Source organism: Manduca sexta, chromosome 11 (assembly GCF_014839805.1).
Source record: "Manduca sexta isolate Smith_Timp_Sample1 chromosome 11, JHU_Msex_v1.0, whole genome shotgun sequence".
In the NCBI taxonomy this organism is placed as follows: Eukaryota; Metazoa; Arthropoda; class Insecta; order Lepidoptera; family Sphingidae; genus Manduca; species Manduca sexta.
Window position 1 is genome coordinate 8,876,257 of NC_051125.1, and position 18,493 is coordinate 8,894,749.

General features: G+C 32.4%; 2 protein-coding genes across 2 annotated transcripts in view; one reads left to right on the forward strand and one right to left on the reverse strand.

Moving 5' to 3' along the window:
* Positions 1-4,120: 4,120 nt before the first annotated feature.
* On the reverse strand, positions 4,121-8,630 carry LOC115452411 (dnaJ-like protein 60). The gene is made up of 6 exons (XM_030180930.2): positions 8,428-8,630; positions 8,263-8,356; positions 7,598-7,764; positions 6,152-6,331; positions 5,403-5,505; positions 4,121-4,841 (listed from the first exon to the last, which is right to left on the reverse strand). The coding sequence occupies exons 1-6, from the start codon at positions 8,487-8,489 to the stop codon at positions 4,743-4,745; spliced, it is 705 nt and encodes a 234-aa protein (XP_030036790.2). The 5' UTR covers positions 8,490-8,630; the 3' UTR covers positions 4,121-4,742.
* A 731-nt stretch (positions 8,631-9,361) lies between these two features.
* The window catches only part of LOC115452400 (fasciculation and elongation protein zeta-2), a 50,381-nt gene continuing 41,249 nt past the window's right edge, over positions 9,362-18,493 (forward strand). The window contains exon 1 of the mRNA XM_030180919.2: positions 9,362-9,862. Within this exon, the coding sequence (XP_030036779.1) occupies positions 9,453-9,862 (410 nt within the window). The 5' untranslated portion in view covers positions 9,362-9,452. The remainder of the gene's footprint in view (positions 9,863-18,493) is intronic.

The window sequence follows — 18,493 nt, forward strand, 5'->3', positions numbered from 1 at the left end:
ATATTCTTCCCAGGGTCTCAAACTGTCTCCATACCAAATTTCATCTTAATACGTTAGGTAGTTTTTGAGTTTAACACGTTAAGGCAGACAGATGCAGCGGGGGACTTTGTTATTTTATTTAGAACTTTTTAAGTGAAACAATCCCGTCATACATCATTGTTGCATAACTTTAACTCTTTGAAGCTCTCAAAACTCATAATTTTCCCCGTTTTTGCAACATGTTTCATTACTGCTCCGCTCCTATTGGTCATAGCATGATGATATATAGCCTATAGCACTCCAGGAACAAAGGGCTATCCAACACAAAAAGATTTTTTTCAGTTCAAACCGGTAGTTCCTGAGATTAGCCATTACTGCTCCGCTCCTATTGGTCATAGCGTGATGATATATAACTTTGAGCACTCCACAAACAAAGGACTATTCAACACAAAAATATTTTTTCAGTTCGAATCGGTAGTTCCTGAGATTAGCCATTACTGCTCCGCTCCTATTGAATATAGCGTGATGATATATAGCCTATAGCTCTCCACGAACAAAGGGCTATCCAACGCAAAAATATTTTTTCAGTTTGGACCGGTAGTTCCTGAGATTAGCCATTACTGACTCCGCTCCTATTGGTCATAGCGTGATGATATATAGCTTATAGCGGTCCACAAATAAAGGGCTATCCAACATAAAACGAATTTTTCAGTTGAAACCGGTAGTTCCTGAGATTAGCCATTACTGCTCCGCTCCTATTGGGTATAGCGTGATGATATATAGCCTATAGCACTTTACGAATAAAGGGCTATCCAACGCAAAAAGAATTTTTCAGTTTGGACCGGTAGTTTCTGAGATTAGCCATTACTGCCCCGCTCCTATTGGGTATAGCGTGATGATATATAGCCTATAGCACTCCACGAACAAAGGGCTATCCAACGCAAAAAGAATTTTTCAGTTTGGACCGATAGTTCCTGAGATTAGCCATTACTGCCCCGCTCCTATTGGGTATAGCGTGATGATATATAGCCTATAGCACTCCACGAACAAAGGGCTATCCAACGCAAAAAGAATTTTTCAGTTTGGACCGGTAGTTCCTGAGATTAGCACGTTCAAACAAACAAACAAACTTCAGCTTTATATAATAGTATAGATTAGTATATTTATATTGCTAATATGTTTCAGAATTAATTTAGTATTTTCTTGTTGTACATAGATTACTATTTTTATTCGGTTTTAGTTTCTTTCCTTGCAAAGGTTGGCTAGAAAAAAAAATCTTGTATTGATAAGGTAGCCCATCGTACGCCATATTTTCGGAAATTGTATTAATGTTATTTGTTTTTCGGTTTAAGGTGGTAGCTCAAGATCCATTTTCATACATTTTGTTTCGGCTTTAATCTGGGTAACTAAACAAGTATTGGCAAGTAAAGAATTTAAATTCACGTCTAGTTAGTGATTAGTTCTCGCAGTTGAAGAAAAACGTAAAATAATTAATAATCATGGATATTTCGGCCTTTAAAATTTAATATGACGAAATTTTAAAGGCAGAAATATCCATGATTATTAATTATTTTTACATTTTTCTTCAACTGCGAGAACTAATCACTAACTAGACGTGAATTTAAATTCTTTACTTGCCAATACTTGTTTAGTTACCCAGATTAAAGCCGAAACAAAATGTATGAAAATGGACCTTGAGCTACCACCTTAAATGGCAAGGATTAAGATTATTGTATTGTTTTTGTATATACCATTGTGTTGTGCTGATTCCACATAGGGTTAGAATAAGGCAGGTAGAAGAAATACTATCGATTATAACTATCAATACTATTTCTCAAATATGTTTCTATGAAAAATACTATTAGATTCTCATAGACAATATTATTATCTATGTTTGATAACATCCAAATCTCATAACGTCAACCCAGCTCATTAAATTATGTATCTACTTTAATATTAAATTATTTTTAAAACGAAGCTCAAGCCGTCAGCTCAATCCATCAGGACTACACCATTCAGTCTAACAAAAACCATCAAGAGCCTGAAGTATGTGTAGGTGACGCAAGCCTTGAATTTATACTGAGAGTATTCCACATTACGCATTCAGTCCTGGATTAATTAGAACGAGGATCGTATTATGAACCACAACTATATTTATAGAAATGTTCGTCAGTCATGAACTATGACTAACAAAATATGATGCTATAAGCTATCCTAATTAGAGCGAGACTCTACTTGTCGGTTTGTATTTTTATGTAGAGATAGAGAGATGATGAAATAGACCCAATTAGTTTCAGGTTGTTATGTAGGTACCTAAATAAGTTCATAAATATAATTGCACTTGCTCTTGCTTTGCTTACGTCAAAAATCCCGCTTTCCAGGCATTCCGGGATTATCGCGCTTTCAATAAGCGACACAATTTAAAAAAAAAATCTGAAGGTTACTCTTAGAGGATGTAAATACTATAACTACATAATTAGGTACCTTTTTACTTATAAAAAAATATATGAATCAAGTCTTTTAAAATAGCCTGATTTAAGTAAGAAATAATCAGATACCTACATAGTGATGAATTTTTAGGGCTTATATATATTAGATAGGTACTTATATCAATAAAAAGCATATTTAAAGCGTAAATGACAGGACTATAAATCTACCTTGAACATTGAAAAGCTTTCAATGTTTACTATCAATTATAACCTCAAAATCTCATCGTTTTTTTGGATTAATACGATACCTCAGCTTGTCCGTTTTATAAATAATATGTCATGAGAATTTATTATTGATTCTAAATATTACAAACATTTTTACATTGCTGTTGGTTCCTGGGCGAATTATGTACGGGCACAGAACAATGTCCTTTAAATTTTCGATCGGATCCAATAAACCAATCAAAATTTGTCATTTGTGAGCATGTCAAAAATACTTTACTCTGATTGGTCCATTTTCGCGATCGAACGAAAAATGTGGTTTGAATCGTTCATTAACATCCGTGATAGTAAGATTTACCTAACACGTTGAAAGTAAAATACCAAAAGAAAAGTCATCGTTGTATACCTCAGACTATTACTTATTCCTCTCGTGGCACAGCTAATAAATAAGATTTTGAATTTACAACTGTCAACATAATTCAAAATCGTGTTCCAAAATGTCTCCTTAAATATGCCCTATTACAATTACATATCAAAATATGTTGGGCTCTTTAGGGCAGGGTGCCCGTTTAGGTTAATATAGATATGAGGCAAGTAGGACCCCTAAAGTTCGGGGGCCCCGTATCACTGAAACGCTGATACGGCTACGACCTTGGTCTTTTATAATACATTTCATAAGATATAATTTAAAAACAAACATGTAAAAAACATACTATTTTTACATCATTTTATAACACATTTTGTTAATAACCAACTTTGAAATCTTGATATAAAATACTGGAACGATTTTTATTACGTGATTATATAACAAACTTCAGCTTATGTACGACATTATATCATTTAGTAAATCGGATAGCACTTTTAGATCACTTTTCATGTAAACATCATAACCGTAATCATTCGCCTCGTCTACTTCATAATCTGTGATGAATACATCCGGCGTATCCCTGAAAACACGCATATTTAATACAATTTTCTAAATATCTTTACTTTTTAGTAATTTATCGACATAGTATAATGCAGTCGCGATTTATCGAATGGCCGAATTAAAAAAACGAACTTAATAATTTTCAGATCGATCCAAAAATGGACCAATCAGAATAAAGTTTTTTTGACATTCATAGTTAGCAACACCGTTTCACACGTATTTGTAGTCGGAATTCGGAACCAGCGTTGCTACTTATATACTAATTTAATATGTCTCGCGTATGTTTCAATATTTTTTTCATGTTTACAATTGTCTAGCTATAATTGGTTTACCTTCGAGATCGATCCGACGATAGCAATTAGGATCGTTTATTGATTTCGACTGTATTATTATCAATTATTCGGTCTTAATAAAAAAAATTATCATTTTCATAGGTTTGCCAAATTCGTGGGTTAAAGACACGATAGACCTAAACCTCGTCAATAGATTGAATAAAAATGGTGTTACTGCTTTCAACATACACATCACATACCTAAGTTTACACTAAAATAAATTAACTACATTAATTTTCTAAAACTGTATAATTCAATAAAATTCAACATATTCCCAAAATACAACAGATCTTCAATTGTAATTATATACATTAATTAATATGTATATACATTATTGTTTTCTACTAAAAGGCGTCTAAATTATCTATCACCTACAAATATTGTAAGAGTGAAAAGATTTACAAAAACATATATACTTTTACTCTATATTACAATATTGTACTGTAGGTGTGTGTCAATTGAATACAGGCATGGATTCAGGAGAAAGCTGAGGGGGACATGACCATTTTATTAATCATTTTATGCCAATCTAAATAGACTGAAAACCTGTGCTTTAATAACATATTAAAAATATCTAATCAGAAATAACGAGTAAAGGATTCCGGCGCTATCGTTGTCATACTAAAATAAATTCTATTGTCGTCGTATCGTAATATCGTTATACTAAGAATGTTAAATAAAATAAATTTCAAAGACAACTAAATTACAAGCTAACAAATTTGCTATATAAAATGGTGAGGCTTATTTGTCAAATGCAATCACAGTCGCAATATACCGCCCAAAATTTTCCTGAATCCGCCCCCGAGTTTTTATATATAAAATTGTACTAATTGTAAATTGTATAAAAAGAAATCACTTTTTATCGCTTGCCAATGCCTGCCCAAGCGACGCTGTGGCTACTGCTGGATTGGCCGCTGTTACAATCTTTTCCAAAAGCAAACGTGTTTGCAACTAAAAAGAAAAGAAAATAAAATCACTATTGGTACTATCAAAAATAAGCAAAAGGATATGATTCTATTTTCACAGGCTTGCTCAAAATGTAACAGAACTATCTTCTTTATACTTGATGTAAATGTTGTTAATTTAGAATAAAGGGATATAAATACAAATGTCTAATTCATTTTTTATGTGCAGTAATCCACATAAGTGGCTGAATAAATTTTAACCTTCAAATGGCCTATAAACTTTTGTGTTCTTACCAACATTTTTTCTTATTTACAAAATAAAATAAATGTAGTTTACTTAATTACAACATAATAATAATGAAACTTGATATGTATAGCCTATTTGAAGTTTAGAATTTGTTCAACTACTTTTGCACTACACAAAAAAATGAAGTTCTTTTTAAATAATATATAGCGATTACCATGAATTAGCAAATAAAACTGCAAATTTAATTACTTGAAGCATACAACTCTTAAAATATTGTCTTTCGTATTATTTAAGGTTTATTAAATTAATTAAGTACTTATGATATTATTTACTAAAGAATTTCATTATTCTTTCATTCACCTCATTCCCGTTACTTTGAGCTGCTGAACGAACCCGGTCCAACTCCTCTGCCAAATATTTTGATTTCTCTTGGGCTTGTCTCTGTTGTAGTACATACGTATTTCTGGAACAGTATGAAGAATAATGGATATTATTTTAAAGTATGTAAGTATCATTTCTTTGTATATTCATTTTAGTCTACAATTGAATGTAGACAATGCCCTGTGCAATGTCCGTAAGCATGCAAGTAATTTTACCAATCAATTCAGATAATCAACCATTTCACATGTCCTCATAACCATTACCAGTTAATTGTACCATTTAGACTAGTTCAGTGAGAATAAACCATATTATATATGATACCAGAATAATATTTTATTTACATTTATGAACCATACATAAATCCTTGTACCAACTCACCCTATACACAAAGAGCTTGCAATATTATAATTTTTAGCAACCTGGAATTTCAACTTTTTGTATATAAAGGCCATATTAATATGAATTTAATAAAAAATCTCCATGAATTGCACTGCACTACAGCTGGACAGGTCCCACAATGTTTGATAATTAGTGACTAAATTAAGGCTAAACACAATAGTATTTCGTGATAACACATATACATTCAATGGTGATGATGGAAATGAAGGAAAATTTTGGAACCCACATAATACCCTATTCCGATAACAGGTTGTGGTCTAATAGAATTTAACACATTGTTTTAAATAGAAAATTTAGAGAGAAATATAGTGTGAAAAGGAAATCAATACCTGATAACGTAAATCTGCAACACCACACCAATAAATGCAACACCAAAACATATCAAAATGATGTAGTAATTAGGCAGTTTTTTTATTCCGTCCACTCCATAGTAAGATTTTGCGTTCGCTTTCGCACTCTGTGATTGGCCAGTGCTGTCATAGTAACTGTATTGTGGGTTCTTTCTGAAACTGTAACAGATATAATTAACTAATGTTTATCTCTCCATTTATCAATTTGCACCAACTTATAGTAAGTGTATAAATACACTTACTATACCTTGATGTTATTTTTGGCAACTGAGAATACTAGTCTTCAGTTTATCTTCTCATTTTCTCAAAACTTTGGTGGCAGATTTGATTGCACTTTAGCAATCATTTATTTTTTTTGTAACCCATTGTTATATTGCCAAAATTATTTTTAATAAGGAAGAAAGTAATAACTGTGATATACATATATTGATTAAAAAAATACTAACAAAGTATTAGATATTATATTTTATTTTCGTAGGAAATCAAACAATATCTTACTAAATTATAAATTAATCAAACAGTAATATAGTTGTTATATTACCATTTACAAGTTTTTGCATGTTACTTATAATAAATTATACTTGTTTAATTTTGCCTATATCTGCTAAACAATAAGTATATTGTATGCTAAAGGTTAACTGAGTAAGAAAACTATAAGGAATATGTTGAGATATAAGACTAAAACTGTCGGTGAATTGTTTCAAAGCAATCATTAGATTAAGTGTGTTTAAAAAGGGTTGAACTTGAATTAAATGTGTCTAAATCTGGCAAATCAATAAGATTATTAAAGAATTTGGCAGACCTTATAAAGGAGTTTTGTCTTTAGTTGGTTATTGCCAGGAATATTATGTATACAATTATTAATAGATTAGAGAAAAAAAACATATCTCAAATGGTGCCTGTTCGGTATCACTGATTGAAAAATGGCAATCTGCCAAACTTAAACATGTGTAAATAAAAATAACAGCACATTTGGTGCTTATTATTAAAAACAAAATGAATTATTTCTATCAATTTGCTTAGGTTTATGAAGCTGAAACAATTTGACATGTAGGTTTCTGCTATTGGTATTCAAGCTGTCCCCTAAATAATTATTTTTACTGCAATACTAATACTCAATGTTAAATATAGTACAAAGAAAATTATTTTTCTACACCCCGCAAAAGTTTTATATCTATAAATATGCATTATCCTGTTAGTAATTTTTTAATGCACTATACACTATTTTGTTCAAAAGCTGAATAATAGCTATCAGTGTTTCGTAAGACTATTTGTCCCATAATATGATAATATCAAATTCCTGAGAAATTCATCTAAATCATTTAAAGATGCAATTAATAAAGAGCATTCACAAAATAGTAAATTGCATTATCTATTTGCATCATAATTTTATACAGGACATCGATTGAAGCATTAAATACTTACTTGTAATGTACATGAGGTTTGTAAACATATGGTGAGGGTCCGGTAAAAACTTCTCTCATACCGTCATATTGTGCACGACTGGACGGCTTTCCAAGCACATTGTAAGCTTCAACAATTTGAACGAACTTCTCTTGGGCTTTTGCATCTTTGTTTTTGTCAGGGTGAAACTGAAATAATAAGCATTGATTACTGGCAAGTAAATAGGTAGTTGATTTTGTTAACAAGAATTGTATTAAAAAATACGTACATTAATGGATAATAGTAAAATAATTGATTGGTTGTTTTTAAAAATACTTACTACTTAAAAGTAAGTAGGTATTTTAAGAAACATAATTTAACAAGGGAGCTAATACTTTACATACTTGTGATATTTTAAGGCTTCTCAGCTTATTCATTTAAAGATCAATTATATTTCATTTTATTTAAAATCATGGCTACTAGATTAACCGCCTTATAGCAGTTTCTTGGGAATAAAAAAACTATACTAATTATAACACGCAAAGAAGTTTTGATTATGATTTAAATACTTAACTAAAACCTGTACCCTATAGTATCGTATACATATTTAACTCAAATAATACACTCTTATGTCACAAACTGAGATAAATTTAAATCGTTATCTATTTGCCAACTCAGCCAAGGAAATTAAAACGAAATTGACTTACTTCTTTACTCATCTTAATAAAGGCTTCCTTAATTTCTTTATCTGTACAATTCTTACGTAAATTGAGAACTTCATAGTGGCTTTTTCTTGATACACTGGAAAAAATGGATGAATATTTAGGTTTCGTAAAATCACATAACATATCTAATGTAAAACCTGTGAGTACCCGTAAAATCTAATAAGTGTTTGCAAAGTCCTGAAATCAGGACTGCGTTTTATGAGGTACATAGTGATTTAGGTAAATCAATTTGCCTAAAATTGTTCCTAAAGTTATTCATGTTATTATTTTGGCAACTTTTAATTTTTAATTGCGACGAAATGTCAATGTCGTGATGTCAAGTGACAATCAATCGTTTTTAGTGAATGCGAAGGAATCCTAAACAATACAGCATTCTTCGTCGCACTCCTTCGCTCTTATTTTCATTGATAAGAAAATTATTAAATGATACAGAAAATAAACTTATTTTGTTTTTCAACCCCTTCGATCTTGCCTTCAATGGATATCACTAGTAAATCTTTTAAATTATTCAACAAAAAAAATCTTTAGAAAAAGTCTATTATCTATTTATTAATTGGCTACACAGAGTTAATGCGCGCGTTTATTTGAAACATGTGACTTGGTAATATTAATATTATTTCTGTATTGCTATGATTTTTTTTAGTTATATTTTATATTTAAATTAAATTTCAAAAACTCTATAATGTTATGACTTTATAATACATTATGTATGTTTCGAGGATGATGTAGATTTTTGTCCCGTAGCCATGCTAAATGAGAAAAAAATGTAGGCATAGTTTTATCGGGAATGGAACAAATGGAAAAATATTACGACTATGGTGTGTTGATTTAATAATCTGTAATTATTATTATCATTATTTATAAAATATGCCTATTTTCCCGAGGTATAAATAGCATTAAAAAAAAATAAAACCCTGACAATGGTTAAGGTTAATAATTAGTAAGTGTACTATCCCTAATGATATTTTGCGTGAAAGAAAATAACAAGCAAGGAATAAAGCAGAGTCTGTAAGGGTGCCGTAGTATATTAGTGGTGGCGCGGCACGACGCGGCGCGGCGGCGACGGCGACGGGCGACGGCGGTGCGTCACTCGGTTCGACAAGCTGGAGTCGGTTCCACGGTGCCCGACACTTAGTTTCCGCGCAGTACACAGCGCAGTCGGACGTACGGTCATGCGAGAAGCGGGTGGCAGGATGGCCGAGCTCGAGTTCGAAGCGCCGCTCGCGCAAATAGAAGAGGCCGACGATTGCCTCTCCACCGCGGACTACCCGCAAAAAACTATCAATGGCAACGACATACACCTCAACAATATTAACAACATTAAAAGTGAAATGGTCAAAATGAAAACCGACTCTAATAAAATAAACGATAATGATGAACCAAAACCGGTGAAGTGTAAACAGGACAATATGCAAAATAGTGAAGGAGACAATTTCACGGAAACTTTCTCCGGATCTTTGGAAGACTTGGTGAACACGTTCGACGAGAAGATCACTAAGTGCTTCGGGAATTACGAGGAGAGCGTGGAGAAACTGGCGCCGGTGCAGGTTCGCACGCAGGAGGAAATCATGAACGAATGCCAGTAAGTACACAACATACCACTGGGAAAATTAATATTGTTAATAACTGTGATGTCATCGGCAATGTCATTCCTGCAAAAAGTTTTCCCAGGCATAAATTGTATATTCGAGGATCACATACAAAATATTGGAAAACGCAGGAAATATAATCAGTGAATATAAACAAAAAGGGCGGGCTTTGCGCATGGCGTTCTCGGTCGCGGGATCGATCGATGGCTCGGAGCGAGGGTGCAGGGGTGCGTGCCAGAGGGTGGTCGCATGACGCATCGCACCCCCTCCCAAACATTTCTCCCTCTTTGTTTCTAACTCCCGCTTGACAAAGTACAAGTTGAGATAAAATATGACACGCGAGCACTGACTTTATCAAATTATCCACTCAAGCCTCATTATACTAATTCGTTGGTAAGCTAATTGGTACAAAGGTTGATAACTACATAATAATGTTATTATTTAGGAGACCTATGTATTGTATAAGTACTAATTTAGTTACAATAAGTATTTATGAAAAGTTCTTATATTTTTTTAAATATCAAATGCATAAAACCTCGTGGGATTTGCAAAAAAATTGTTATACAAATATTTGTTCTGTAGGATTCACATCGTTTGTTTTCGAGTCTGAATATTCCCACAGTGTATCTATTGTTTCTATGGAAAGCGTTTTTAGTTCTTTCTGCACTTTTAATGAGGTTTGGCTTGAATATTGCATAGCGCTTAGATTTTTTTAATGAGAATAAAAAGCCTAGAGATTTTCCCATCGCTTCTTTGGGAAACACACCATTTGAAGAAAGACTAACTTTATAAATACCACAAAGTATAAAAAAGAAATAAGCTGTTGCCGTTATTCCGTAGATAGTACCAAATCTATTTATGTCAAACATAATTGACTACTATCATGACAAAATAGAATTAATAACGACACACCAAATTGCATTAATCAAACACATCAATGGACACCTGATATTAATATTTATTATAGATGCGTTTGTAAACATAATTTTCTTCGCGAGTCAAACAAAATCTTTTGGAGTTGATCCAGATGACCTAAATGCCAGTACGTCGGGGAAACACGTGAAATTGAAAAGGGAACAATTTGTTAACGAGGGTGTTCTCAATTTGTAATGGATAGCTTTAGGATGAATTACTGAACAAATAACCTAATTTGCTGAAGGACAAACCCACGCCTATTACGTATAATGCGATCGTACTTTATTAAAGCCAAAAAATATACAGCCTTTCAAGGTTTTGGTACAATACTTAAATCGATAAGTCTGTTATCTTGTAAATAAATAATCCAAAATAGGTTACTGAATAATTGGAATAATATTTTTATATGACGCCTACATTTCGTAAAAAATATTGCATAAAGGCTGAATACGCTCTGTACCTACTAGTTCAAAGAGCTTTTGAGGGTGAAGTATAAAATGTATATGACTAATGCACAACTCCGATAATAAGGATGATGGATGTACTAACCAGATATAAAAGGAAGAGAAAAAACAAAAATCGATCGAGACAGGTGTCGCCTCATTGGTTCAGCTGTGATTCAGCAGCTGCTAGCCACCTTGCTTATCCGCAAAACACCTTGCCGAATATCTTATGACCGACATATGGAGCCCTTATTCAAATCAGTATCAGCATTTCCTTGCGAAATTTCGTTACATTGAATCGCTAAGTTATCGTAAATCGATTGCTTTGATATTCACGTCACGGTACTTAATTCTGCCTAAAGTACGAAAGTAATTTGTTTCGATTATTTATGGATTACATTTGAGGCATAAATTGAAGGCTAATGGCTGGTACGTGAGTTCTTTGAATTCATATTTTTTATAGTTTTATTTGTTTTTAAAAGCCATGCTATCATTAGAAACTCCATTAAAACTGCTTTTATGACATGCAGAAGAAAATGAGGCTATGCAGACACTGAGGAAAGTAGTTCTTGACATTAAAAATAACAATTAAGTATTTTTTTTATACTAGTAATATATATTACTTATAAGTATGATATATATTATGATTCTTATATTTACTATACAGATATTATGCTAGTTTCTCTAAATTTTTAATTATGACATAGGTTTTGATGTAAACTAAGTATAATGAATAATCTACAATCGAAGTTATTGGCCAGCAAATAATACCCTAAAACCGAACAACGTAAAATTGCTGAAAAATACCAATACGATTACAATATTACATGGTGCAAAGAAATTTTACACAAACAGGTTATTAACGTTTTGAAATTGTCCTTGGAAATAAACATATATTTTATTTAGGTATACTGTGAAAATGTTGTAAGGAAAACAAAATGTAGAGTTGCAAAATATTTATAATATTATGTAGATATCATACACGGGAATAATTTACTTTGTTGGAGTTAAACAATATTATACAACAGTTTACTCATTCTTAAAATGATTGTAAACTAAATTCAAATTACTTTCATTTTTCTCAATAAACCTCGCGCAAACATACTGGATATAATTGAAAGCACTTAAAATTCAGCGCATCGGTAGTTTATATTCAATGTTATATCTTTTTAACATTTGCATCAGCGGCGGCACACGACTCACGTCCGTCTTTGTATGACCCATGTGGAATACGCAATGACTTGTCAAATAATTTGCATCAAAGATAAACTCTTTTTATTTAAATTTCATAACTACCAAACGTTTTCATACTAAACCTTGAATTCTACACGTTACGTTTTCCAACAATTAACGTGAGTTAATTGGTAACCGATTACATAATTGCGAATTGTATCTATCCGTAACAACAGTAACTGCATTGCATGTAACCTGTGACCTTCCATATGCCGGTTTGCGTGCACGAAACTGTTTTCATAACCACAACAGCAAGGCGCCATATATGGTTTAATTCTCAGTTTTCAATTTAAGTTAGCGTGTTTATCTCAGTCACGAAGCGCAGTTAATCGACGCGGCCTCCCCGGGGTCCGCTTTCTAAAACTAATACTTTGATAATCATATAATACGTGGCACGATTCAATAGGTACTCGCCCACCTTTCTTCCAGTGAGATGTTTAATCGTAAAGGTCAATTTTATTTACATTAAACTCCGAATGGTTGGACACAATAACGCCTCAGATGTAGTCAAATTACACTCATTAGTATGAACATTGATGAAGTAATACTGTCAAGTAACAACAGTCAGTTTTGTAAAGCCAGGCCATTTGCAAGTTTATCAGCTCCTCAGCAGAGGAAGCGTGCCCTAGATGTGGCGATACATTTAAATTAGCATATTGTCTGTCTGCTGCAAGCCGCTTGCAATTTACATGAACTCCCATTTTGACACTGCAGAGCTAATAAACGCTACTTTCCTTCCGTCAACTCGATTGATGATTCTAAACAGTCACTGGTTATTTCGTTTCGGAATGCTAAAGCGTTTTGCATTGACGGCGTGACTTTCGGCTTTGCACATAGAAATAAGTGATTCAGAATCACGTTCGGAGCTAATAAACGACACATGATCGCAGATTCCTTTATTTCGTAACATATACTTTCAAGATTGTGTTGGTTGTGTTTGCTTTCTAAGCCTTTTTGATCCGTAAATGATGGATGGGATTAAATATCGTTTTAATACAATCAACTTCGGGTTCAAACATTCTTATGCTAAGAGGGTTACATTATAATAAAAGAGCTTAACGCAGCTGTCCCAAAAATTGCCATCTTGGGTTCATCAACACATGCGGGTAATGGCATTAAATTTGCAAACTACCCACATATTCCATTATGATAACGTGGTATCTAATTTTCGGTATAAATTTTGTTTATTCAGAATGTGTATTTCAATTAGAAAGCAATGGTTGGATTATAAAACTTTAGGAGCTCATCAGCTTCCCACGCATTTTACGCTACTCCATAAAATATTTTATACTTTTGCGGCGTTCTTTGAAGATACAAATTAACACAGGTATAATTGTGGAGTTATTTGCTTCTGTGAATTTGAATATTTTTTAGTTTGTTAATAACTCGTTCAAACTTAAACCGTTATAGTTAATAATTATAAAATATTCCAAGCATTCATAGAAACTGTAATTCCATAACAACTTTAAGGTCATATTAATTGATCTACCACATAAAGTACAGAGGACTGGAGATTTCACCATGGTTACTGTATCATTAATCACATACGTTCAACTCATGACATGAAAACATTTTACAATAATGACAAATGATCCATGGCTGCTTCATTGGTAATTAATGATTTTGTATTCATTTAAATTACTATCACTACCTACAGCTTCATGCTTTATTAGTTGAAGACATGCTATTAAAGTAAATTTAATAAAATATTAAAGTATTTAACACGCCGAGCGTTTCTGTAGCGACTTTTCTTACTGAACAATCAATAGTACTTTTACAGCGAAAGTAATCATTAATTAAACTAATTAAAGCTTGAGATTTGACAACGAGGTATAGCGGCGTGCAAATAACACTTTAATATGAAAAAAGACCATTCTTTGCCGTGAGAATGATAAAGAGAAAGCAAAAACTAAATGTTTAAGTAAATAAAACACTAGTACAAATTGTAAGCACAAATGCTTTCAAATTTAATACTGTTTATCTCTAAGGCGCTAACATCAACGCATAACAAATGGCAGTTACGAAATGAGCACTCTGAACATCGATAAAAACTAATTTGATTACAAGGTACCCTGGCTCCATTAATGTAAAACGGTCATGAGGCGCGTGTTTATTGCTGTTAGGATCTTTGTTGGTTTATTGGACTTAATAATGCGTGGATGCGTGAGCGCAGACGATTGTTTCAAGTTATTGTTAAACGTTACATGCACGAATAATTTCTATACTTAGGGTTTATCTCAGACTGACATTGTTATGAACATTGTACAGCACATCTTTTATGCAGTAGAAATATGCGCCTACGTTAACTAATGGATATATTAGAAATAAGAGTAAGTAGAGGAGTTTAATATCGATATACTTACTTATTTAATAAAAAGAACACAGTCGTAAAGAAACTTACGTTAATAGCTATGGTAAATTATTAAATGTATTTCGTTTTAGAATTATATGAGTAGGTCAGGAACTTAATGTTCCTTGATTTATTTTGCGTGTGGATGGTGGACCGATTGTGCTAAATTTATGAATTTAAAAGGTAAATGGTTTTTTTCTATTTGTCCTAAAGGTGAGTATAGAATTAAGGTTCAGTATATGGTATAGATATCGATAACTGATAAAATCTGAAGTAACGTGCACAAACATATTTCATACCAAAAGTAGAAAATGTATAACTGACATTATTTTACTAGAAATGCGCTATAAAAATAATTATGTAACTTGGCAAGTAATGGGACATTAATGCAGCAAACAGTTATTGGTTATCAACAGTCTGTCGCGTTCTGGAACGGATATAGGTCATGGCGAAATGTGGGCGGATTTTATACATATTCTTGTTATATTGGAATAAACCCAGACTTTCTAGCCATCTACATAAAATCTAGAACATATTCTCAAAGGCTGTATATTCTATAAAACATTTCTTTTTCATTAATCAATATCCATTTACTACTAGTAAAAAGGATAGTATAGTAAAATAAGATAGAAGTAACTACGTTAAATAATGTTTGTGCCTAATTTACAAGGTCCATTATTATTTGTTTTTTATTATCTATTGACAGTATCTCCACCCTGTACCTACTTATGTTGCTTTGTATAATCTGTGTAATGCAATCGTATCAACTCTTCATGCGGTGCCCAGATGACGTCAGGAGGCAGTATGTGTGTTTCATATGTAAGCATGATGGGCAATGTTGTGACGGCTTGTATTTATATAATTTGTATTCTCGTCTGATTTATGCGCGTGTCTACAAGTCTTTTGTTCAGCAAGGCGACCCTAAAGAAATCAAGTTGATTGACATAATACATTTGTTACGGCCCTAAGGTATTAAAGACGTCTTCTTGAAGAGTTAGTAGAATACTTGGTATTAGTATTTTGTTATATGTGCCTACCTACCTATTTTGCTATAGGTTATATCTAGGTATGTGTATAGCTTTACCTTTGTATTATAATGAACAAATGTACTTTCGCTTGGCATCGACTCACTGTAGAAATCCAAGATATCTACAGTTCTTGTTTATGAAGAAAATAAAAAGTCATTACTTTCCACACCTATCATAAATGTGGGGCCATAATTTTTTCGCAAATATGAATATTAAGTACCTAAAAGGCAAACAAAGTAAAAAAAAATATTATTATTTTTTTTATAAACCAGACCACCACAAGTTCTAAAAAGCAATCTTACGGATTCAAAGACAACAAAATTTCACCTCATTTAACAATGCCAAGATCATGATACTAAAATACGGGCTATAGCAAGTTGTACCTAATTACACGGCCGAGTAAACCGGGAGCAACGACCATAGCTTCATTGTGAATCTGAATACAATCCTTTAGTTAACCACTTGTTAATGAATAGCCAACAATACGAATGGCGCGTGCCATTCTCCTGTCAAATGGCGCTGTGTTGTTGATCACTCAGTTAACTCAATTGATTTTAAAGGTTTTGTGAAAGTTGATGTTCTAATTAAAATGTAATACGATATCACACACCCCTATATGCTGTAATGGGTAGGCAGAAGTGCGCTGGGTCGCGGAATATTGGGCACAATTTAGAAATTTCACTCAGAAAAATAACACTTTTTATTCGAATTTAATAACTCGATAAAATATTAATAGACTGAAAACTGAACTTATCATGAAGTATCCACTTACAATAAACATGTGATAAAACGAATATACCAACCAGTAGTAGCAAACATAATGTTAACATATTTAAAAAAATCAATCTTCCCATGAATTCCTTACTCCTAATATCAATCAATGTCTCGTTTACTAAGCTTATAATGACGTCACTACAAGATAGTTTATTTATTTTGAATCAAACAGATCTAACACACTGTTAAACTTTTATCACGTAGGGCAGATTGGTATGACGCACCACAGACCATATGTCGCGATTTCCTTGAATCCATTGTTTATAATATATACGTACCTAACTTATACTAAGATATTTATTATTTACATTAACTATCTTTTAAATTCTTGAATGATGAAGTGAAATTTACTTTGGGAATTGTAGATGTTTGCATTTATCCGTTAATTGCTGTAAAATATAGGTAAACAACTACAATATAGCAAGAACTACAAATGATCATAATGATAAGTATATTAAAGACCTACTGCTTCTTCAGTAAAAAGCTTGCGCACTAACCAATTATCCTCTACATTGTTACGATCACCAAAGATATTAAAATAATTTTTAACATGCAACTATCATTTTATCTAATCTTATCGAAAATGTAAAATACTGATTTTAAACTAACGGCAACAGTGAAATCGCCAATAACATCATTTTTTTATATCTGTATTAGCACTTCAATTGTATTTAACTGTTTTAGTAGGCGTTAGACATGCATTAAACATATCTATAATTTCATATTAAGCAACTAATGTGCCAGTTTTTGTGCTCAGCGTGTCTCAATTTGTACAATTACGGAATAATGTGCCTAAAAACCAGTTCCCTGTACTTTATTAATCGTGGAACCTTATAAGTGTTACGCAGTAAGTGTAGATTATTTCATTGCATGAACTTTGAATAAAACATTTATTTCGAGTTTTAAATATCAAGACTAAATATTGGAGTTGATTTTATGTTTAAATTCCTAAACAAAATAACTACTCATATTTAAAACACACACGAAATCTATTTTTTGAAGTCATAGCAAGCAAATGAACAAAATATGTCAAACAACGTTCACATGCAAATATAAAATAGCAACACTTTAATATATTAGCATAGATTAATACGTTAAACAGTCTTGTAATAGTAATAGATAGTAAAATTACCTACAAACGCTGCGTTGTAACTACCACTCGCCACTTCAATGATTTTCCATAGTTTCTAGACATTCAATATGCACTTAATGTATCAGTTATCTCAGTGCAATCTAACTCTTATCTACGCCTTATATAAACACAGATAAAGAGTAGAAATAGTATTTTAGACATCTATGTTCCACTTGCTGTACCTGTAATAAATGTTGCAGAGTTTCTCGACTAACTTGAAACTAAACTGCTTGATTAAAAAATCTCCTTATAAATTACTTGACCTCTCATAAAAACTTATAAGATGCGGACACTATAACAATCAACGTAATATAATTATCTATATCCACGTACTTTATTTTATCCATTTCTCATTCGTGCACTTATACTTGTTAAGCCCTTGGACTAGTCAAGTACCTTTCTTCAGATTTATTCTTGTCTTTCTCGAGTCTGACGACTAGCTCTCGTTTCAATTCAACGCTGCCCTCTTGAAGTTAAATTTATGCATCTTATTCATCTAGCGTTTGGATGTTCTGGAGACTTCCAATGTTATATAACATTCATTCAAGGCCATGGTCAGTATCTATTGAATTCGCTCATCGTCAATAGCCCACGCTATCGAATCCTCGAATAAACATCGCTATATAACATGGCATGGATAACATGGCTTCCTAGTAGAGCTGGTAAATCATATTAATAGATGTAGTGATTTATTTGTAGCTCTGGCTTATATTAATAATATAGGCATAATATTGTAGTTTGATTACATT